Here is a 21,955-nt window from a genome sequence, read left to right on the forward strand (position 1 = left end):
AAATAACACTGAAAAATTCAAAGAAAAATTAAACATTAAATTATAACAAGAATAAACGCAATCTTTTTGTTACAAACAGACTTTAGAATTTTCTATTTCAGGCTTAATGAATTCTACTCAAAAAATGTAAAGCCTGAAAGCTGAAATTAGTTTTTCATCTCATTCACTGCAAACGCTGCTGTTTTTTATTTTTGTATATCAAAATATTCTAAAAAGATTAACAATTATAAAAAAAATGTAAGGTTTGTTTGGTTTTATTTCGCTAAATCGCTTTGTAAATTTAAAATTCCCGCCCAGCCTGAACCAGGGCTGCTTCTCTTCAGCTGACTATCGATTTCAACCTGAGTTTCGGTATATTCCTGAGTATTGTTGCTTTTTCTTTTTTGGTATATTTAGGTTGCTAAGCTCCGGTCACACTGATAAAAACAACGCGAGGATATTACAAAATAACATTTTAAGACAATTATAATAACAAAACAATAATAATTGACGTCACCAGCGAGAGGACAACGGAGAGCACAACGCAATGCCGTCGAGAACGAGTGCAAGTACCGCCAAAGCCAAGGAGGACTCCCTTAGTCCCCGGAAAACGGTCAGCGGGCCACGGAGCAAGCGAATTGCCCTAAACAGCCGCAATCGAAGTCTTGGTGGTGAAAAAAAACCCATAGCTGCACAACCGCAGCGCGCATTCCCGCCAAAATCCGAGTATGAGAAGTTTTACGAATCGGTGTTCCTGGCGGAGGAATCCCAGGCGGAGGAAGTGAGTTTCAAATTGAATAATCATTCCCATATCTCAAAAACAGAGGACCATTTTCTTAGGGGATGTATTTTTAATTCCCTTGCAGGCATATGTACATATGTATAGTTTTGCTTTTATGTTTATTAAAATCACATGGCAGAAAAGAAATGATTTTACCAAATTAGTTATACTAGGAGATATAAACTTGTAACTAACGTTTGTTATGATTTTTAAATTGTTTAAGTTTCATACCACTTGGGCGACTTTTATTTCGTGTATGCCCTAGAATATATTTAACCAGGTTATAAACTTTCCAGAGACTTAGGATTTTAAATATATTTTTTATCATTACAGGGACTTTCGTTTATTCAAAATAATTTCCTGTCCCTTATTAGTTTTAATTTAAGGTTTGTTATGAAGCTAAATGCCAAAAAGTCAATCATACATACATTTCTTACCAATTTGATACATTAATTCTATTTGGTCTGAATGATTCAACATATTTGACTTTGCAGCTTGGCAGTAAAATTCATGAAATGACATTTCCATTAAGTCAATATCATTCAACATAACAGTAATCTTATCAAAATCTGTGACGGATAGAAAGTCTTCAATTTTTGGGTTGCTTTTTCCATGCACTGAGAACACAACAACTCCAGTCACTTCGGGCATATTTTTGTTTACCCATTTCTCCAGCATATCAAAACGGTCCGCTACAGTCATCTCACCAGTCATCTCAAAATACTTCATGAAGCAGTCGATTCCCAATTTTAAGGCTTCCGGGCAGTCAATACTTCTTTTCTTATGTAAAATCTATAATCAATACATTATCAGCAACTCAAACGTTAATTATTAAGAGCAATGGTGCCTACCCCAATAATGCGCGAATACAAATATTCATTTCCCAGATGAAAGGAGACAGCAAAAAGTTGTACCAATTCCGCAGGCTCCATTGCATCAATTCGAATTAAACAAACTTGTTCGCAAATTTTCTCTACTTCGTATGCCAGCCACATATTCGCACACTTAAAAAGCGATAGCAGTAGTATTGTTTCAAGACAATCCAACGCTTCGGCGTCTTTTGTGTAGATGTAGTCAAGAAATATCTCAAAAATATCGGGCGTAGTGTCCTGCAATACGACTTCTCCGGTTTGCAAACCTTCTCTTTGAAATAGCATTTCAAAAAACTGCGAGGCACAGGCCAAAACGATCTTGTGGCATTGAAATTTGAAGCTCCCAATGCGGATGACTATATCCGAGAAGAGGCCATGTTTACGCAGATCCAAAATTCTATTAGACCTGCCGCAAATAAGAAAGAATACATTTTGGATTAAATACAAACGTATTTTGAATTTACCCTTTGGTGGAGAAAGGATTATTTGAAGGATTATTCATATCAAACGGTTGTCTAAATAATAAATAAATAATTTAACTTTCTTATCTTAAGACTCTGCAGTATTTGGAATAGAGTGGCCAAATTAAAATATCGAGAAAATATATCGCATATTACCGTCAAAGCACCCGCTCTACAGAAAGATCAGAAAGATAAAGTTATTGGATGCACACTGGCGGCCACTAGAAGTTTTTTTTTTTTTTTTTTAATATGGCCACACCGCTTCATAATCTGAAAAAGGGGAACTACCGTATATTTGAGCTTCTCATAATATTGTGCGTCGAATCACACAGTTAAGGAGCGATGAAACTAAGCCACATTTATTGGGAAATAATTATGAATGGAATAAACAACGCCCTTAAGAAAAGAATCCACGGTCCACAAAAAAAAAAAAAAAACAGTCCAACACAGAGGTGCTTACATTTTTCAAAGTACAAATAGAATGACAGCTAAGGAATACAAATGCTAACGAAATATACCTATAAAATTGAAAAGTATTAATTTTCAAAAAAGCAGAAGGCACGGTGCGCGTCGAAAAACTATGAAACTAGCCAGAACCTTGTTATGTTTACCTGTATACCTCTAAGTCAACTAATAAATTTTTAGAAATCAGAAAAAAAAATATTTATAATCAAAACAAACAAATTATTTTCATACTTCACTCAAAGTCTACTGAAAAGTCTTAAATCGTATCTGAAACTCAATTTGATCTCTTCTTTTACATGTTATTCAATCGTGACTATTTTATTGACACCAAATTCATAAAAAACAAATAAGGCCAATATAAAGTTGAAAATAATAAACAGTTATGTTTTCTGTTATTTAAAAAGGCCAAGTGGAAGGGTGCACCTATGATGATATGTTGTGTATGTGCTAAGAAAATCATGCTTTAGGTACATATATTGGTAGTAAATAAGGTTAAAAGCTACGAATAAAGCTACATATTTATTTCAGGAAGAGACTACGGATTGTCCAAAGCCAGGGCCGCGCTCAAAGCGACCATTGCATGCCCTTCTAAGCGATGATCAATCCCAGACGGAAACTGCGCGACCTGCTAAGATTCCCGCCCTGAAAAAAACCACTGAGTCAGTGGATCGAGTCAATGGCATTTCCCCAAAGCCCAAAGGCAAAGCCCGTCAATTCGAGGATTACTACACTAAAACGGAACGGCATGTCTGGAAAAAGGATGCAGAGCAAATGTTATTGCAGCTGTGGGCGCAAAACTTAAAGGAGATCCGCGGAGAATCAAAGAATGTCCCTATCTACCGAAAAATGGCTGAACAGATGTCCCAGTTTGGGCCAAGCCATACGGAGATCAAAACGAAAATCGACAATATGTCGCGAAAGTATCGGTAAGTTATTCAGAACTGCAGTGATAGTAGATAAATTGTTCTATTCCATTACTATTAACAGTATAGAAGCTGAGAAAGTCCGGGAAACCGGAGTTCCTTCTAAGTGGGACTACTTCCACAAGCTTCAAGCACTCCTAATTGGCACCAAATCCGTTGATGTCTTTGAAGACATTATGCACGACAATCCAGGTAAACATATGTTCTGTAAATACAACAATTCTCAAACCTATATTTTAACTTACAGCTGAGACCATAAACTACGGCCAGGATGCGGAATTTGAGGACGAAGAAATGAGTTTGATGAAAGATGAATCGATGGTTGATGACCAAAAGGATGAATCTGAAAGTGAATTGTGTGCCAAGGAAAGCATCAGAAGAGTGCGGGCTCCTCCCTCTCCAATTATCCCCGACTTCCAGGATGAAGTGGACGAAGAGCAGATGGAAGAAACAGCTCCATTGCCTGTTCCCAAATATCACACTAAAAGAAAGATGCCGATTAGCCATTCGAATAGACTCCTTCAAATAGAAGAGGAGAAACTGATGATCGAGCGTGAAAAGCTGCAGGTTATGAAGGAAGCGCTTCTTGAGCTAAACTCATTCCACAAAGACATAGTTAATTTGTTTAAGTACAAAAATCAGTGAAATAAACATTAAGTGTTATAGCCGGAAATGTTTTGTGCTCTCTAAACAAAATTCAAAATTTAAAGATGTCGACATTCTGAGTTTTTTTGTAATTCATCGGTTTGAACATATTTTGATAAAGTTTAAAAATCGAATAACTATGTCTTATACCGATCTGAAAACATTTGAATTATTTTTACTATTTTTGTTTTTAGATTTGCTGTGTATGTGCAAGTATCATTTTATGTAAAATAAATAAATACACATAAAAAAAAATGTTAAAAAAATGGTTTCGTTAATCTTGTTATATTAAAGCAAAGGTTTATTATTAAGTTTGTCACAAGTTTGTAACGCAGTTAAAGTTAGCTTAAATTAATCAGCTTTATTAGACGTTGATATGACCATGTCCGTTTTATTCCTTGGCGTTTGCGAAATCAGTTTAAAAGCAAGAGTCTTAAAACTTTGCATTCGTTTAAAAGATAGATTATTGAACCGCAACCATTATTTGTTTATATGTACACTGGTCATAATTTAAAAAATGGTACCGATTGGACGATTTTTTATGGAAAGTGATCTAAAACAACGTACCGATTTGACGATAATGTTATAGAAAATGATCTAAATTTGGTTTGTTTTGAAAACATGCGGAGATTTGACATTATTTGCCCTATATAAAACTTCGGCTTGTCGAAGCCTTCGATTTTGTTTTTTATATAGGTTTTAAAATTGTTGTGAATCGATCAATAAAATTTGTTTTAAATTATATTTATTCTAGAGTCAGAAATTCCACTTTTATAAATATTTTACATTAGATCTGATAATATCACTTTATAAACTTTTTTTATAAATATATTGCCCATACCGTAAAGCGCCAGAGCGGTTAAATTGGGAATCACCGAGATTGGTTGGAAACTCAACTAAATGTATTTATTCATCGACCTCGATAAGTTGGTTCCCCACGAACTAGTTCATCTCTAGAAACATCGATAGGCAGCGTTAATAATAACAAATTAGATTCAGACGAAATAAGACAAAATGATTGAGGCGCGCACGCTGCAGGACGAGTCGAAATACCAGGAGACGACAAAGGAGGTCGCGCAGAAGGTGCTCAGCGGCGAGTACCGGTTGCTCCGTCGGAAACAGGGCAGCACCGTGTGGAAGGTTTACCGGGAAATAGTGCGGTCCGACGGGGCCATCATCAATGGCCTCTACTTCTGTACCGGCTGCAAGCGTGTGATGCGATCCTTCAACACCTCGAATCTTCGCACCCACAAATGTCACGTGGATTTCCTGCGGCAGAGTCTGGATCCCAATGCCAGGACGTTCTCGGATGTGACGCCTTCAGTGCAAGAGGTATGCATGGGCACATGGGCCACTTCCTCGTCAGATGAACTCAACTATACGGGGTACCTTTCAGAATGCAAGTCCTCCGGCGCGGCGTCGCAATGGGAACTATCCCCAGCCGGCGGAATGGTCCTTCCACGCCACCGAACTGCTCCTTCAGTATTGGGCACAAAATGTCGCCGATCTGCGGGATACTAAAAAGCGGGTCAGGGTTATCTGGAAAATAACTGGCGAAATGAAGACCCTGGGGTTCACTTTCACGGAAATTAAAAACAAATTGGATGATGTTGCCCAACAATATCGGTAAGAAACACAAAACTTTAAGACTGTCTTAAAAAAATACTATTTTTTTACATTCAACCCTCTTTATGGTCTTATTACTGGTAGGGCATTTAATTGTGCACCGGTTTTCTAATAATTTAAGTGTCTTGAACATTATTAGTATATGCCTTTAATATCTAAAATTCATAACTTTATTTCAGGCGAGAAGTCCACATGGAAAAAACGACCGGAAAACCATCACAGTGGGAGTTTTTCGAGACCGTTAAGGGGATAATCGATTCCGACATTAAGCCCGTGGAAACCAAGCCTAGGGAATCGAACAAACCTGGAAATGGAACTATCATGATAACCATAAGTAAGATTGATGGCTCTTTGAAGGATAAAAAAGTGGATAACAGGCCTAGGAGATCGGATAACTCTGGAAATGGATCCATTCAGATAAACGCTCATAATAAATATTCGGAAAAACATATTACATCTTCGAAGGATAAAAAGTACTTTACGGAGTTAAACGATGAGCCAACGGAACCGGACGATGAATACTTATGCAATGACCTGGAACAATCACAGGAGGACATGGATGAACTAAGCGAACTAAAGGACAACATTATAAGGGAAATAGAGGAATCCTCTACTGTCCATTCCCAAGAGAACTACGAAGAAGAGCTCGACCAACAGAATGCGACGATCGAAGAAATGAAAAGAGCTAAGCGTAAAAGATCAGCTAGAATGTTGGAAATACAGGAGGAAAAGCTGTTAATAGAGAGGAAAAAATGTAAGCTAATGAAGTTTTTTGTGAACGAGATGTCGGCATTTCGGAACAGCTTGTATGGACTTCTTAATGATTCCAAAGAAGACTCCAAATCATGAGTACTTATCTGACGGTATATGGATCAGCTACACAATAAGTTTCTTAATGTCTTTAAATACATGTTTAATTAATCATAATATACATTTTTGATTACTTTCAAAATCATTTATCGAAAATAATAGGAGTTTTGAAATTTGCAACAAGTCAGAATATAAAGCTATTACATTTGGTAGAAATTGAAAAGAATTTATTTCACAACGTGCTCAAGAATTTTGTATTTTGGCAATCGCTTCATTTATTCATTTAAGACCAATTTGATTTATGCGAATAAAATACCTCAGAATTTGTTTAAAATAAAATGATTTTTCGATTTCTGTATCATAAGTAATTGAATGGGCATAATTTTTGGCCTGCATTTTTATTTTAATAGAAATATTAATTTGAGGCTCAAATTTAAAATGTTCGATAATTTTATATTTTTGGGATATCGATTTTGATCAAATCGAAAGGTCTACCAGTGATGCCACCTTGTTTTTCGCTCCGGCTGTTGTTTGTGCTATGACCATACGGATTGTAGGGAGAAATATGTTTGTTATAAACGCTCCCGAGGAAGAGGAGAAGTGCTCGGAAGCGCAGCTGGACATCCTGCTCAAGATTAACACCGGCGAGTACCGGCTAGTGAAGAAGAATAAGCGCAGCTCCGTGTGGAACGTGTACCGGGAAATAGCCCGTTCCGATGGAACCAAGCTGAAATGGAGGTACTACTGCATCGGGTGCAAGCGGGTCATGCAGTCCACAGGGGGCACAACCTCAAACCTCCGCATCCACAAGTGCCATGTGCGTTTCCTTAAACATAATGCCAATTCCACCGGTGGCAATGTCTCCTACAACCACGCCCCCGCGCCCACTGCCGCTGCTCAGGCGCCGCGCAACCAGAAATCGACAAGCAAGCGACGTCCAACCTATGCCACCAAGTGCGATCGGTTCTACGAGGCCTCCACGGATCCGCTCACCCAGTACAGCGACCTAGAGGACGAAATAGAGACCCATTTGGAGGAGGAGATCGCCGTGGAGGTGACCGTAAGTGGGTGGGATAGGGAAAGAGCTTGTCTGTTATTTTTGATACTATTTGGGTGATGACAATGGAAGATTCAAGAACTACAATGGCCTTTTTGTATTAAATTGGCTTAGAAAATCCATGTTAAGATGTACTAGAAGAATTTAAAGTATAGTTCCAAAATTGATCGGATCAAAACGTTTGGAAAGTTGCGCCCTTCTAGTCATTTCATCTCATCTTAACTCATTAAGATAATATATTTCTCTTTTAACATTTGAATTATTTATCTGGTTACCAAATGGTAGCTTTAGCAAAACAGATCCCATTCAAATGATTCAAAACCAAAAAAAAAAATCGTTTACATATATAAAAATGAACTTAAGAGTGAGTAGATTCGGAATAGGATAAATATTCTTCGAATTAGTTTTTACAGGATATATGAATATTTTGTTTGTTAAAATTTCTTAACTTATCCCAATCAAATTAAATGAAATTTTGTCTCAAATTTTATTAAATCGACTTTAACCTACAGGCAGAATTGGAGCGTGACTTCGAATCCACCAATTCCCGACCCCTGCTTAAATTGTTTTCCGAGGATAACTTGTCGGCTGAACCAGATTTGGAAGACGGTGAAACGGTGGAGATGGATGAGCAGGTGCCCATCGAGCTGGACCTAACAGACATCCAACAACCTGCGACGGACTTTAAAAATGAGAAAATCCAGCCCAAGTCAGCGGAAAACGGCGTCCAGTTCGACGCCAGCGCCCTGTCCGAAGCTGAATCCTATGCCAAGTCCTGGGCACACGCTTTCCTGCGGTTGAGCGAGGAGCAAAAGTTCTACGCCAAGCGATCCATAGATGAACTTCTCGTTTTGGGGCGGCTAGAGCGGCTCAACATTTCCACGGTTACATCCTTGACCACAGACCTGTAGCACCTAACCGTGTGCTTGTAAGATATCTTCTTAGTCTAACACACTTAATAATACAGAATAAATTATATGCTTAAGCCACTTTAACTGTGTTTTACATCTTAATTTCGTAGAAATCCAAAAGGGTCTCTGATAGCTTCTTGGATAACTTCACCTTTTGCTCCCAAAATCGTTTAATCTAATCTAATTTTCCAAATCAGATAAATATGCTAAACAGTGTTTTTCAATTTTTTTATTTTTTCCAATACGTTTTTAAAGTTTTTTTTTTTACTTTTCTTTTGTTGCCATCTTGCTTTTGTTTTATATTTTTTGCTTTGCTTTTAGTTTTTTTTTTTAGTTTGTTTGCTGTGAATTACATGATTTCATTCTCACTTGTTTGTTTGCTCTGCTTTGCTTTTATTTTTTGATACTTTTAATGGGGCCTTGCATCCGTTTGATTCTTGCATTTCTCGGTTTAAAATGATGTATAGATGGAACAAGGTTGTGTGTGGGTATACATTTTTAATGGTAATCTTCAAATACGAGAAACTTAGAATTAAAGGTTCGCTTAACGCACAACGTAACAACGTTCGAGAGAAGGATTTCAAAAATAAATACAATTTTAAATAATAATTAAGTTAAGGGGTATACAGGCGCTGGTGTCTTAATTGCTGAGCGTATTTGAATTTATTTTTGTTGATGTGGTTCATATAATACAATTCGACATTTATGCAATTTTCACCGGCCATGTTAGAAACTTGGTTTTTTGAATTTAATAGAAATTTTCATGTTACTGTTGTATGGATGCTTCTTCATTATTTAAACAATTCGATCTTCTGTGCCCTATGTAACAAAACAAAAAGCAAACAAACCGAAAAAAAAGCGGCTGCTCATTTAGCAAAGTGCTGCCTTATTTGCTGATGTTGTTGCTCCAATTTGCAGCGATTGCTGATGTTGATGTTGCTGCTGCTTCTGCTGCTGCGACGATTGTTATATGCTACTGCTAATGTTTTTTGACGGTTCGACAGTCCTCTTTATGCAGTGCTCTCTGTGGTGGTATTTTGCAGCTCTTGAGCGCCGTTCTAAGGATTTTGTGTGGTAATAGCGAGGGGTAGAAATCATAACGATAAGTTAACTTAAAAATTCAAATGTCAAAAGTAAAAAGCAGTTTTTGGTTTTACATTAATTGTGTGTGTGTGTTTGTTAGCCAATTAGTTACAGATAACTAAAATAAAAGAATGTTAGACCCAAAGCCTCTTAAGTTAAGTGTTAAGGTCCCTCCTCTTGATTGCTGTGTCTTTGCTTTTTGTGTGGGTGCGAGTGGCTGTTGATGTTAGTGGTTAATTATGAATACATCTGCAATGCATTTTAGTTAGTTTTTCAAGTGACCGCCACCTTGTTGTTATGGTTGCCGCCGGTTGTTGCCGATGTTTACTAGTTAGATGTTATCGTAGTTTTGCTTTGGCGAAGATGTTTCAACTGTTTTTGTTCTGGTGATTAGTTCATTACCTGCTGTGGCTGCTGCTCCAAACCACCGCCAGGGCCATTCGGTTTCCGATTCTGGCGACGTGGACGTGGCTGTTGAGGGCGTGGCGGTCCCTGACCTTGAACTGTAATGGAAAACAATGGATTAATCAAGGATCAAGTACAAATGAGTTTTATCGTAATTTATTGGACTATTTCATAGTTCAATTGGGCACTCCGAAAAATTATGTTTTCGCTTTAGCGCCCATTTAAATTTAAACACAACTCTTTGCTTTTCCAGAAAAATATATATACTTAATCTCATGTTGTTTGGCTAAAAATTAGGTAATGTTTGTAAACATTTTGTAAAAATTAACATTTTATTGAGAAAGCGAATTTCTGTTTTCATCAATTTGGTTTACGGCAACTTTCTCTGGCAGATTGCAACTAAAATCTTAACATTACATTGAGAAATTGAACCTAAATGGGTTACAAGCTATGACGATTTTCCAATTTAAAATGTGTTTTTAAAATTGCCAAAAATACTTCGTCAAATATCACTATTTCTTGAGAAATATACGTATGTATATGTTAAAATATGAAGGAAATTAGTTCGATTTTCCTATTACATTTTATCTTAAAACTTTTTGTTTTGCGCATGAAAAGTTATGAACATGTAAGAAAGATCTTTGAATGATTTTTCTATTAAATGCATGCGCCATTCCCAAATCGCTTATACTCACTGTATTCCCCGCCATCTCGGCGTGGTGGTGGTGGTCCGTTGTTGTAGTTGCGTCGGAAGAAGCGCCTCTGGGGTCCACCAGGCGGGCCGCCACCGCGACGCGGTCCCTGTCCTTCTCCCCGCTGCAGACCCTCGGGATTCTGATCGTGAACGCCGGGCTCGGCGCTGCCATCACCGCCACCCAGACCGCGACGTGGCTGACGCGTATAGTAGTGGTTGTAGCGCCGGGGGCCACCAGGGGGTCCGCCGGGGCCGCCTCGAGGGCCTCCACGAGGTCCGCCGGGCGGTCCACCGGGTGGGCCTCGGCGGAAGTTCTGGCGGGGCTGGCGCGGGCCGGACTGCAACTGCTGCTGCTGCCCGTCAACGGACGGCGGCGGCTGCTGCTGCTGCTGGGCCGGAGACTCCAGCTCCTCGCCTTCGACTTCGCCATCCTTGCGACGATTCTTCTTCATCCAGGGACGGAAGTTACGGCGCTTGTCTGCCGCAAACTGACTGCCTCGCACCGGCTCGCCGGACGGGCCCGTGACGTTGGCCGCCTCGTTTCCCTTCTCGCCAATGACCACGTCGAACTCAACGACCTCACCGTCGCCCACCGAGCGGACCGCCTTCTTGGGGTTGTTCCGGGCAATGGCGCTCTGGTGCACGAAGACATCCTCTTTGGTGTCGTTGCGGTTGATGAAGCCGTAGCCGCTCTTCACGTTGAACCACTTGACGGTGCCGGTGACTTTGGTGGCTGCAATGGTAAATGACGGTTACTCTATATGGCTAAAGGAACAGTTCGGTCGTATAGGTACCTCTAAGACACAATCCCTTTACATTTAAGTCAAAAGGGTATTGTATTCAAAGTAAAGAAAAATGATATAAAAACAATATTGGATTTCCCCTTTAAGATCTGCACTATAAAACTCATAAAATCAGAATTATTAATCGTTTAGAATCGGCTACATAGTATGCTGTTTTATGAAATAAACAAAACTTAAAAAAAAGTAAAAGTGATTAATAACTATTAAGCCCCTACGTTTAAGTGTTGTAAGAACACAACCAAATTGAACTAAAATTAAATACATTATAAAAAAAAGAACTGATTTGTATTATCCTTAGATTGATTATTGATTATAAAAGAACTAAATGTAAAATTAAACATTAGTATATGATTAGATGTGTAGGTTTTGAAAGAACTACGCAATAGTATAGTACCAGAACTAATCAAATACGTAGTACGTACTTTTTTAACTCATTAAAGCGTGACAAAATGCCAAAAACTAGACCGTGGAAGAATTTTACTATCAGAAACTTCGGGTTAGCAACAGATATTTATTATTTTTTAAGAACAGAATTGGATATTACCTATCGTTACTCAGGTTACCAAAATTTCGATCCTAAAGAGTTTTATTACTTTGAAAAACGGGAATATTTTTGAATATGTTATTATTATATTAACACCTCGGAATTCTGCACAGGAGCCAATTATTATTTAAAACCCTCAAATAAATTAAATGTTGGTTGCATTATAGTCTCGTGTTTTGGAATCGCCTTAAAGCCAGGCATGTGTGTGTGTGATGCGGTGTGTACAAATAGATGTACCAAAACAATGGACACACACACCCGCACCGGCTGTCTGCCATCTCGCTCGCACTCCTGCTGCGCGCGCATTAACAAATTGGGTTGCCCTGGCTGCCTGTGTGTGGGTGTACGTCTATGATGGGATTTTCGGGGGGAAGGAGGAATTTGAACGCCGGGGGGTGAAGATGGGTGGGTGGGTGGTTGTATAGACAGACGACCGGCAAAAGGCAGAATTTTCAATTTGGTTAGCCGGCGGCGTACATATGTATGTACATAAATACACGCTGCCTTTTAGCCGCACAAAATGGCCGACGCGCGTATATTTTAAGACCCAAACACACACACACACAAACGCAGGGAGGCATGTTTCTTCGTTTTTTTTTTCTCTCCTTATTTTTTTCCGTAGCTATTTTGGTAGCAGCCATGTGTTTGCGATATGAATGAAATGGGTTGGATTTTGGGATTTCCTCCTAGGTTCTCCTTACCAATGACTTCCTTGGGCGGCGGAGCGGGCTTGCCCTGCTGTCCCTGCAGCTGCTGCTCGTCCTGCGACTCCTGCTCGAGGTCCTGCTCCTGCAGATTCTGCTGCTCCTGCTGGTTTTGCTGCTGCTCAGCGGCCAGTGGCTTGTTCTCTGCATCGGCCATCGTTTATCTTTTGGATGTTATGTTAATAAACGAAAAGCGGGAAAATGAGCGAGGTTGTTGTTGTTGCTGCTGCTGTTGTTGCTGTTGGTGTCCGTTTTCCCTGCTGTTTTTCGGGGTCTCTGGCACTCTCTCAACTGCCACTAACCACTTTTGATGTTATTTGTGAGTGTGATCTTAAAACACTCGCCACTCGCAGGGTTTTCTTTGCCTTAGCGATTATATTTTGTTCGCAAGCTCCGGAAGTGAAACATGACAGCCGGAGACAGGGTTGCTCCACCAAGACCTATCGATAGCGGCTATCGATATGGACGGTCACCAGCGAGCTGTTAAGCGCAGGCTGTTAGCTCACAGCACCACTGTTAAAAATACGGTACATTTAAATAAATTAAATATGTTAACATTTGAATAACTTTAATTTAATTAATTAATACTCATTAATCATTATAAAAGTTATTTAAGTTGCAATACCTTTACTAAAACACTAGTTTTTTGGATTGCCACATTTTGTAACGCATTGCCGGTTTATAGATTTGGTATTCAATATAGTCACACAAGAGAGAGTCCCCCAGATTCCTGGTCTTAACTTAAGCCCTTAGACTCCGAAGCCTCCAGAGGTGATGGGCGTGCTCCAGGGTGAATCCCAGGCAGCTCATTCCAATGCCCACTGACCAAAGATAGAAGGCGCCCTGCAGAATGTCCAGGGTGAGCACCACCCGCTTGTTCCGCCGAACTGCCGCCTCGTTGGTGACCGGATCCGTGTCTGTCTGATCCCCCAGATCCTCGTAGAACTCCTCGGCATTCGGCGACGTTAAATCCCGGTTGATCAGATCCATTTGACGCCAGTGCTCGAAGAAACCGTGCTCGTGGAAGCCCGAGAAGAGCGACTCAAGCCGCTGCAAGAAGGGCGATCCTCTGGGCAGGATGTAGGTGCAGATCATGGAGCGCAGGTACTCCTTGACGATGTGATAGGCGGGTCGCTCCGCCTGCGAGTTGTAGGTGAGGGCCAGGAAGTCGCGGGCGTGAAAGTCGCGCATGATGAACGCCGACCGCCGATCGCGACGACTGATTACCAGTTGGTAGTAGGATGTGGTCAGTCCCAGGGGCAACTGGCGAATGCGGCTCTCCAGCAGACGGTACTGGTGCGCCGACAGGGCGGGCTTCACCGCCTCGTACATGGTGGTCACCGCATAGACGTGCACATCCAGGTGGGCCAGTTCCGCCACCCGGTCCACCTGTGCCGCATAACTGGGACGCACGAATGCGGACTCCAGCTTGGCAAAGTAGATGGTGGTCAGGACGTAGCTGAAGAGGATCCAGCCCATGAGGAAGGTGCGCATCGAGCTGAAGGATGAGAAACGTCCCGCCGGCTCGCCCACGTGCGTTTTGCCAAACATTTCGAGAATCTCGTACCAGGTGGCCTGGATGTGATTAACCTGGCGCCGGGGAATGCCCCTCTGAAGCCTCTGCATCAGCCAGAAGATCAGCACCACCGCCAACAGGGTGACCAGCAGCAGGTGCCACACGGATCGCCGGAATACACGCACGAAGATCAGGTACTCCGGCTGGATTTCGGAGGCGGGCACCACCAAGTACAGTACGCGACGTGTGTGCGGATACAGCACCTCCACCTCCGGCCAGATGCAGTCGAGCACGAAGCGGGAGTTGGGTCCGAAGTGGGTGAGCCCACCGACCAAATCCCTGACCACTCCGGTGAAGTTACCATCGGGCAGGCAGCGGCCGTAGGACTCGTTGTCCGCCGGCAGGACATAGGTTACGGAGGCATTCAACATCCGGGCGGCCACACGGGCGGCTACTCCATCCACCGCCTTGTAGCCGGCCCGCTCCACGGGATTCCTGGGCACCGCCATCAAGGGATCCGTGAACATGGAGAAACGCAGGGGATAGCCCCTCAGATCCTTCATTTTGTGAGGGAAATACGGATCGCCTCGCGACCGCCCAGTCACCTGAAGACCCCCCATCGCAAAGGGATCGAAGTCAAAGAAGCCACCATCCGCATGGGTAATGGCCAATCCGTAGAGCAACTGCTTGGCCCAACTGCCGCGGAAGAGAGTCAGTAGCTGATCCTGCCTGGCATCGGGCCACATGAATAGGTACTTGTGCAGATGTTTGCGTGGCTGGCGGGGATTCAGCATATCCAGGATGCGACGGACCAAGGAATCCCCCTTTTCGCCCGCCGGAATGTGGAAGATGCTCAGGCTGTCCGTGCGGCGCATGGGCTCCAGCTCATGGGCCTCGATGTTCCGTGTGACCACCGGCAGTCGACTGGCCACGCAGCAGTACAGCTCCAGTTCCACAGCGGAGTGTCCCGGATCAAATGCGGCCGGACAGCTGGCACAGCGGTACAGATAGGTCACCTGGACACTCTGCTCCACGGCAATGCGGCAGGCCATCTCGGCCAGGGAACGGATTCCGGGCAGGCAGAACAGGAGCAAAAAACCAACCGATGTCACCATTCTGTTGAAGGCAACTAACCAGGCAAATCTCTTTTTGGATGACCCCAACCCGTGCTTGTGGGGAAGGTTTTTCCCTGGGGTGCCGTAGTCCCCAATTAGGAAGTACGTTGCGTGAGAAGTTCATTAGTTGCCATACATTGGGGTGCATAACTTGTTTAAGAACCAGGATTTTAAATATGAAATATGATGAAAATAATCTTCTTTATGTCAACGAAACTATTAAATTCATAATAATTCCATTAACACTGGGCTTTAAACATTATTTTCTTAAATACAAAATAAATTGCATTTAAAATACAAATTCAAATTTAAAATATCTTTATTTTAAGAAAATTAAAATGAATTATAATAATATAAAAATAAATGAAGCAAACTTCGTCAAGCCGAAGTTTATATACCCTTGCAGCTATTGCGAAAATTAAACTTCCTTAAAACATCTAAATTTTTAATTACATGAGTACCCAAATAAGATTTTCACCTTACTTATTCGATCGTTCGTTTGGCAGCTAGAAAATGATATTCTGAATTATTAAACCATTCATATATCCAAAAGATTTAGAAAATATCTGGTATTAAGAGAAGTTACAACTATTTTTCATTTATTTTTTTAGTCCGTTTTTGATCAAATTGAAAACTTAATTCTAAATTAATAAATATCGAAAAACTAACAAAACCAAATTGTAAAACCAGCAAAGTAATAATTTAATTTAATTTTTTTTCCGATTGTTCCTATGGAAGCTATATGATATAGTCGTCCAATCCGGATTGTTAAGCGTTTCAATCAGATAGCTTTAAAACTGACAGTCTAGTTTGCGTAGAAACGGACGGACGGACAGGCGGACATGGCTAGATCGACTCTCCTAGTGATGCTGATCAAGAATATATATACTTTATAGGATCGGAAATGTCTCCTTCACTGCGTTGCAAACTTCTGATGAAAGTTATAATAGAGGGGTTGATAATCTAATCACCTGAACTTAATTATGGGTTAATGAATACGTATGCTGATAAGGTGTTGTTTGTTCTAAATCTGCATAATCGCGTCTAACATTTAAAGTCATTGTGAAAGACGCTGCAATATTCACTTTGACCCGACGAATCTTGAAATACCCTTGCGTTTAGAATTGCTTAAGAATCATTGGATAACACATTTTATTACTTGTGGAACACAACCGGAATCACAATTAGTTAATTTATGGTACATTAAGCAAACGAATTACATTTTATAATCAACTTAATAAAATTAACAAATCAAATCAAAGTAGACCTTGATTTGAACTTAAAGTAATATAAAAGAGTATAAACTAGTTTAGCATGAATTGTTTGAAGTAACGTGTCGTAAAAAAAAACGGGACGAAATTGTTTTTAAAATTTCTAAATTTACAGAAACAAATTGTTAAAAAGATTTTGTAAAGTAATTTTTAATGCAACTTTATTAACAGAGCTTTGAAATGAGTGACTCTTTCAATCCACCAGTAAGTTATTTGAATATATCTGAGGACTTATGGTTTATATCATCGTGCTGTAGTGTTTGAACACCTGCGAGATGTATCCACGTCGGAGGAACACGGAATTTTATAGATCTCCGGAGCCACGAGCCTCGTGCCAAAGCCACCAGGCGGAGCACCCACGAGATGTGCTGAATATAACCCCAGGCCAGAATCGGGAGGTCGCCCGTCGATTGCCACGAATACAGCCGCCAAATAACTCTGACAGTAATATGCTCCGCAATGGATATTTTTCATAAATTCATCAAAAGTTTTAGTTTTAAAAGGCTCTTAATACAAATTTGTTAATAAGAATACCAGAAACCAAAAATCAAAAGAAATGTAATAAAATTAAGGAATACAAATTATCAAAAGCCTATAACTCAGCTTTATTATACAACATAACAAACATATAAAAAAAAGGTCGATAATTTTTAAATATTTTTTTGTATTGAATCGTCCTTTTTCTCAGTTTGTGCAACGAGCCAAAGAGCGCTTGTCCGAAAAAAAAGGCATTTTTCACTTCTCATTTCCACCTCGTCTTGGAGAACCCAATGCATCTACAACGAGTGACTATTTCGTGCGGTATATGGTTTCTCTTTGATAACGAATCAGGAGCCGCCATAACCGTCAATGGTGACCGCTACTGCGGCATGTTGGAAGACTTTTTCCTCCCCCAAAAGGAAGGACAGCATACCACAATCCAAACTTCTCCGCAATGGTCGCCATTGAGGACCATACTATTCAAAAAGTGCTATAAAATTAAGTCGATCGGATGACACACTGCAATTTCTACCGATGAATTGTGGTGGTCTTGTGATCAGAAGTGTTCTAAATAAAAAATTATATTTTTTAGTTGTTACATACCTATTTAACTTTTCTAAATGCATGTGAATCCAACCGTAGAGAGTATTAGATTGCATCGTTATCTGTAGCTATATAGATGAGTCTAAGTGAAGACCTTTGAGCTGGGAGCCACAGGTGTAAGGGGGGATCTATATAACGATATGTTCTGGTTTGGACTATGGGTCTTTCGATGGCCCATTGTTCTTTGTTGTCTGCCCGATTTGTTGTCCCAGCAACATGAATAATGCTCCTTGTTTGCAATTTGGTATTCCATTTTTAGCATCGATTGATAAAGATGCGCCTGAACACTCGGCGACCCCGCAAAACAAAGCCGACTGCAAGCTTATCAAATATCTGCCTAGTAACACCTTAATTGCCAGGTGATCTTTTCACAACGTAATCCTTGAACACAACGTTGAACGGTGGAAAATCAAAAACATCGAGTCCGAATACCAACTTATAAAAATAAAAGTATTTACACAGTAAAAAAATGTGAACGGTATAAATATTAATTAAATTATTTAAGTCGTATACCTATTAAATCATGATTTAAATTTTTTTAAAACATATATATATAATATCAGGGCATCAAACCGGTTTCGTAACCGATATCCTTAACCGGTAAAACCGAATCAAATCCATAAACGTGAACCGAACCTATATAATATGTTTTTGCCTAACGTTTCCGGATAAATATACACCGAAATATATAATCAGAATAAGCGTTACCGATACATCTTAACTATTTAATATGCCAAATCCAGCAAGGAATTTTCTCTTAAAGGATTTTTTCACAATGCATATCATTGAAAAAAAGAAATAGAAAAATAAACAAAAAATGATTACCAAATACAAAATCGCAATTGAAATAGTTATATTGATTACAACCGTTACAGTAACCAAAACCGATATTAGATTCGGTTTTAAGCCCTGTATAAAACAGCTAAAGATGCATATAGTTATAATAAATTATAATATCAAAACCTTAACATTATTTTGTAAGCTAATAATATCAGCCGTTTTATCTTTATGGATTAAAAACACTTCAAATATTTTCAAATTTAAGTACCAACTAAAGAACGCCTGAGAGTTTGACTTTTCTTTGACTTCCATGAGTAAATTGAAATGCCATCGCCTAGTAAACAGCTTTAGCAACGAACCAAATGTTATTCTCGAATTTAGATAGTGTCTTTTGTTATGCGAATCTCTACCTAATCGGAGACCTTATCGCGTGCAATTTATGGAATGCAGCAATTGCGATTTTCGGCTCCAGGGGTCGATCAGATCCGGCGGAGTGTCAAGGCTACGGATGCGACCGGTCGTTGGCCGCATTGCAATCGTCGGATCTCGGTGGCCGGGGTATAAATACGGGCCCCAAGCACTGCAGCAGTATGATTCGACAAGATGAAGTCGTTGACGGCGATCGCATTACTAACGGTGGCTCTGCTGGCCACTCTCGGCCAGGCTAAGCACCTGGACTCCAAGGTGGCGGACAAGGACTTTCTGGTGAAGCAGCAGTTCGTCTTCCAGATCATGCAGCACATCTACCAGGACGACGTCTTTGTTAGCCCCTTTGCGGCCAGCTTCGTGGAGTACAAGCCGTGGGAGCACGTCACCGACTATGTGCACCCAGAGATGCTGGAGTTCTTCTTCGAGCTGTGGCAGCACGAGCCCTTCACCGATGACATGGCCTGGTCGGTGATGTACGAGAAGCACGAGGAGTACGCGGTGGGTCTGGTGCGCCTCTTCTACTTCGCCAAGAACTGGGAGACCTTCCAGCATGCCGTCTTCTGGGCCCGCCAGCATGTGAACAAGCAGCTGTTCGTGTACGCCTTCACCATCGCCAGTCTGTTCCGCGACGACATGCAGGGCGTGGTCCTGCCGGCCCACTACGAGATCCATCCGTGGAGCTACTTTGACAGCCAGGCCCTGGAGTGGGCCGAGCACTACAAGATGCACGGCTTCCATCACGTCAAGCAGATGGACAACATCTACAACGTGGTGATCAAGACCAACTACTCGAATGCCCACGGTGCCCTCAACTACGACCACGATCTGGCCTACTACCTGGAGGATGTGGGTTTCAACGCCTTCTACTACTACTTCAACCTGGACTATCCGTTCTGGACGAAGGGTGGCGAGGAGCACGTCCTCAATAAGGATCGTCGCGGTGAGCTCTACCTGTACGTCCACTGGCAACTGCTGGCCCGCTGGTACATGGAGCGTCTGTCCCATGATCTCGGCGAGGTGCCCGCCTTCAATATGTATGTGCCCACCGAGTCCGGTTATGCCAGCAACCTGCGCACCTACTACGGAGTGCCCCAGTGGCATCGTGAGAACCACCACAACTTCTACCATGGCGACAACTACGAGCACATCGAGTACGTGGAGATGTACACGCAGCGCGTGATGGATTGGATCCACAAGAACGACAAGTTCGACATGGAGACCATCAATGTGCTGGGCAACATCATCCAGGGAAATGCGGACAGCGTGGACAAGAAGTTCTATGGCAGTCTGGACAAGCTCTATCGGTACATCGTCAATGAGGGACACCACTACGGCAGCGGACACGAGAGCTTCCCGGGTCTGTTCATGCACTACGACACTTCGCTGCGCGATCCCATCTTCTACGAGGTGTACAAGACACTGGTCAGCCACTACTGGCACCTGATGGAGACATATCCGGAGTACACGAAGAAGGACTACACCTTCGAGGGCGTCAAGATCGACGGCGTGCACATGCCCGAGAGCCTGACCACCTACTTCGAGTACTTCGACTCGGACATCAGCAATGCCGTCAATGTGGAGACCTCGGTGGAGGGTGCCACCGATCCGCTGTACCTCTTCGGTCGCAACTCGCACTACAAGGGTGCCAGCTATGTGATCAAGGCACGCCAGCAGCGCCTTAACCACAAGCCCTTCGAGTTCACTTTGGACGTGAGCGCTGACAAGGCCCAGGATGCCGTGGTGAAGGTCTTCATTGGACCCAAGTACGATGAGCATGGACATGCCATTCCGCTGGAGTACAACTATCAGAACTTCTTCGAACTGGAGCACTTCAAGGTGCATCTGGAGGCCGGCGTTAATCACATCAAGCGGGCCAGCGGTGACTTCTCCTTCTGGGTGAACGACCGCACCACCTATCTGGAGCTCTACCAGAAGCTGATGGACGCCACCAACAGCGAGTACAAGTTCAAGCTGGACCAGTCGGAGGCCCACTGCGGTGTGCCCAACAGGATGATGCTGCCGCGCGGCAAGAAGGGCGGCCAGATGTTCCAGTTCTTCTACATGGTCTTCCCCTACCATCAGCCCGAGGTGGCCCAGTTCACCGGCTACGATCCGGTGGTCAGCTGCGGCGTGGGACACGGTTCCCGCTACGTGGACGCCCTGCCCTTCGGCTTCCCCTTCAACCGACCGGTGAAGCACGACTACTACTTCGATGTGCACAACTTCAAGTTCGTGGACGTCAAGATCTTCCACCGCGACGAGCACACCAATGTTGTCTAAATCGAAGATCCAAGATCCCAGATCTTAGACCCATCGGAAACGAATCGAATACGAATAGAAATATGAATACGAATACGATCATCAACGAACTAACGATCCTTATATGTTATATCTTTGTCTACATCCACTTCCCCCCATAGAAGCCGTAATTTAACTCAGTTTTCCCTTAACTTGTCAGTACACCTTGTGACCATTCAGAAATAAACGTATCCAAACAACAAGCTTACCTGTTTGCACTCCTTTTTTTTTATAATTTTGCAGTTTTCATTAAAGTTTGGAACCCGTAGTTCCTGTGGGTTGACTGCTTAGATCTCCACAAAGATCAAAGTGAAAATACAAAATAGTTTCAAAAACTACACTTACAGTTATATGTTTCAAAATACAACAAAAAACAATACTAGTTTATTGTACTCACAAAAACACAAGGATAATATTATTTAACATTTTCTCAAATATAATTAATTACACCGTTCGGAAGAAATGGGTACATCTATACAAATTTTGTAAGATTGTAAATATGAAAAATATATAAAACTAAACTACTACTACATTTACTATGTTACAATTCGAAAAAGAACGGAGGGAAATGTTGTAATGATTTTTGGCGAACACATTTTCAATCTATGTATATCAAATTAAAATTTTAAATTTTGTTTCTAAGACAACAGTGCGACCATCTTCGATTCTAAATTAATCGATATGTCGGCACCGCCAAGTG

The 21,955-nt window shown here is 41.6% G+C and overlaps 8 protein-coding genes across 8 annotated transcripts; 5 read left to right on the forward strand and 3 right to left on the reverse strand.

Moving 5' to 3' along the window:
* The first annotated feature begins 405 nt into the window (after positions 1–405).
* Positions 406–4,343, forward strand: LOC108142878 (trihelix transcription factor ASIL1). Its single transcript, XM_017266952.2, has 4 exons — positions 406–760; positions 3,087–3,484; positions 3,546–3,673; positions 3,729–4,343. The coding sequence occupies exons 1-4, from the start codon at positions 527–529 to the stop codon at positions 4,124–4,126; spliced, it is 1,158 nt and encodes a 385-aa protein (XP_017122441.1). The 5' UTR covers positions 406–526; the 3' UTR covers positions 4,127–4,343.
* LOC108142879 (kelch-like protein 7) lies at positions 975–2,231 on the reverse strand. The gene is made up of 3 exons (XM_017266954.2): positions 2,097–2,231; positions 1,612–2,038; positions 975–1,552 (listed from the first exon to the last, which is right to left on the reverse strand). The coding sequence occupies exons 1-3, from the start codon at positions 2,132–2,134 to the stop codon at positions 1,175–1,177; spliced, it is 843 nt and encodes a 280-aa protein (XP_017122443.1). The 5' UTR covers positions 2,135–2,231; the 3' UTR covers positions 975–1,174.
* A 749-nt stretch (positions 4,344–5,092) lies between the features above and the next one.
* On the forward strand, positions 5,093–6,901 carry LOC108142870. The gene is made up of 3 exons (XM_017266943.2): positions 5,093–5,458; positions 5,523–5,752; positions 5,932–6,901. Exons 1-3 carry the CDS (start codon positions 5,141–5,143, stop codon positions 6,599–6,601), a joined length of 1,218 nt encoding a protein of 405 aa, XP_017122432.1. The 5' UTR covers positions 5,093–5,140; the 3' UTR covers positions 6,602–6,901.
* A 162-nt stretch (positions 6,902–7,063) lies between these two features.
* Positions 7,064–8,608, forward strand: LOC108142670. Its single transcript, XM_017266674.2, has 2 exons — positions 7,064–7,622; positions 8,132–8,608. Exons 1-2 carry the CDS (start codon positions 7,101–7,103, stop codon positions 8,528–8,530), a joined length of 921 nt encoding a protein of 306 aa, XP_017122163.1. The 5' UTR covers positions 7,064–7,100; the 3' UTR covers positions 8,531–8,608.
* Positions 8,609–9,008: 400 nt separating this feature from the next.
* Positions 9,009–13,177, reverse strand: LOC108142669 (Y-box-binding protein 1). Its single transcript, XM_017266673.2, has 4 exons — positions 12,761–13,177; positions 10,714–11,445; positions 10,016–10,116; positions 9,009–9,588 (listed from the first exon to the last, which is right to left on the reverse strand). The coding sequence occupies exons 1-4, from the start codon at positions 12,918–12,920 to the stop codon at positions 9,541–9,543; spliced, it is 1,041 nt and encodes a 346-aa protein (XP_017122162.1). The 5' UTR covers positions 12,921–13,177; the 3' UTR covers positions 9,009–9,540.
* A 327-nt stretch (positions 13,178–13,504) lies between these two features.
* Positions 13,505–15,482, reverse strand: LOC108142327. Its single transcript, XM_017266080.2, has one exon. The coding sequence runs from the start codon at positions 15,392–15,394 to the stop codon at positions 13,505–13,507; it is 1,890 nt and encodes a 629-aa protein (XP_017121569.1). The 5' UTR covers positions 15,395–15,482.
* A 1,215-nt stretch (positions 15,483–16,697) lies between these two features.
* LOC108142325 lies at positions 16,698–17,318 on the forward strand. Its single transcript, XM_017266078.2, has 2 exons — positions 16,698–16,869; positions 16,923–17,318. The coding sequence occupies exons 1-2, from the start codon at positions 16,846–16,848 to the stop codon at positions 17,139–17,141; spliced, it is 243 nt and encodes an 80-aa protein (XP_017121567.1). The 5' UTR covers positions 16,698–16,845; the 3' UTR covers positions 17,142–17,318.
* A 1,797-nt stretch (positions 17,319–19,115) lies between these two features.
* On the forward strand, positions 19,116–21,458 carry LOC108142195 (larval serum protein 2). Its single transcript, XM_017265880.2, has one exon. The coding sequence runs from the start codon at positions 19,132–19,134 to the stop codon at positions 21,235–21,237; it is 2,106 nt and encodes a 701-aa protein (XP_017121369.1). The 5' UTR covers positions 19,116–19,131; the 3' UTR covers positions 21,238–21,458.
* The last annotated feature ends 497 nt before the right edge of the window (positions 21,459–21,955 follow it).

The sequence above is a fragment of the Drosophila elegans genome, unplaced genomic scaffold, assembly GCF_018152505.1.
Source record: "Drosophila elegans isolate 14027-0461.03 unplaced genomic scaffold, ASM1815250v1 contig_208, whole genome shotgun sequence".
NCBI classification, from domain to species: Eukaryota; Metazoa; Arthropoda; class Insecta; order Diptera; family Drosophilidae; genus Drosophila; species Drosophila elegans.

Excerpts from the sequence above, each read along its gene's own strand:
- LOC108142195 (XM_017265880.2), top strand. The coding sequence starts at position 19,132 with ATGAAGTCGTTGACGGCGATCGCATTACTAACGGTGGCTCTGCTGGCC.
- LOC108142325 (XM_017266078.2), top strand. The coding sequence starts at position 16,846 with ATGAGTGACTCTTTCAATCCACCA. Across the intron at positions 16,870-16,922 it reads GTGACTCTTTCAATCCACCA|TGTTTGAACACCTGCGAGAT; the intron begins GTAAGTTATTTG and ends ATCGTGCTGTAG.
- LOC108142327 (XM_017266080.2), bottom strand. The coding sequence starts at position 15,394 with ATGGTGACATCGGTTGGTTTTTTGCTCCTGTTCTGCCTGCCCGGAATC.
- LOC108142669 (XM_017266673.2), bottom strand. The coding sequence starts at position 12,920 with ATGGCCGATGCAGAGAACAAGCCACTGGCCGCTGAGCAGCAGCAAAAC. Across the intron at positions 11,446-12,760 it reads GCCGCCCAAGGAAGTCATTG|CCACCAAAGTCACCGGCACC; the intron begins GTAAGGAGAACC and ends TTACCATTGCAG. Across the intron at positions 9,589-10,015 it reads TGGAGCAGCAGCCACAGCAG|AACGGCGCTCAAGAGCTGCA; the intron begins GTAATGAACTAA and ends CAAAATCCTTAG.
- LOC108142870 (XM_017266943.2), top strand. The coding sequence starts at position 5,141 with ATGATTGAGGCGCGCACGCTGCAGGACGAGTCGAAATACCAGGAGACG. Across the intron at positions 5,459-5,522 it reads TGACGCCTTCAGTGCAAGAG|AATGCAAGTCCTCCGGCGCG; the intron begins GTATGCATGGGC and ends GGTACCTTTCAG. Across the intron at positions 5,753-5,931 it reads GATGTTGCCCAACAATATCG|GCGAGAAGTCCACATGGAAA; the intron begins GTAAGAAACACA and ends ACTTTATTTCAG.
- LOC108142879 (XM_017266954.2), bottom strand. The coding sequence starts at position 2,134 with ATGAATAATCCTTCAAATAATCCTTTCTCCACCAAAGG. Across the intron at positions 2,039-2,096 it reads AATCCTTTCTCCACCAAAGG|GTCTAATAGAATTTTGGATC; the intron begins GTAAATTCAAAA and ends TATTTGCGGCAG. Across the intron at positions 1,553-1,611 it reads TGTATTCGCGCATTATTGGG|ATTTTACATAAGAAAAGAAG; the intron begins GTAGGCACCATT and ends TATTGATTATAG.
- LOC108142670 (XM_017266674.2), top strand. The coding sequence starts at position 7,101 with ATGACCATACGGATTGTAGGGAGAAATATGTTTGTTATAAACGCTCCC. Across the intron at positions 7,623-8,131 it reads AGATCGCCGTGGAGGTGACC|GCAGAATTGGAGCGTGACTT; the intron begins GTAAGTGGGTGG and ends TTTAACCTACAG.
- LOC108142878 (XM_017266952.2), top strand. The coding sequence starts at position 527 with ATGCCGTCGAGAACGAGTGCAAGTACCGCCAAAGCCAAGGAGGACTCC. Across the intron at positions 3,485-3,545 it reads AATATGTCGCGAAAGTATCG|TATAGAAGCTGAGAAAGTCC; the intron begins GTAAGTTATTCA and ends TACTATTAACAG. Across the intron at positions 3,674-3,728 it reads CATTATGCACGACAATCCAG|CTGAGACCATAAACTACGGC; the intron begins GTAAACATATGT and ends TTTAACTTACAG.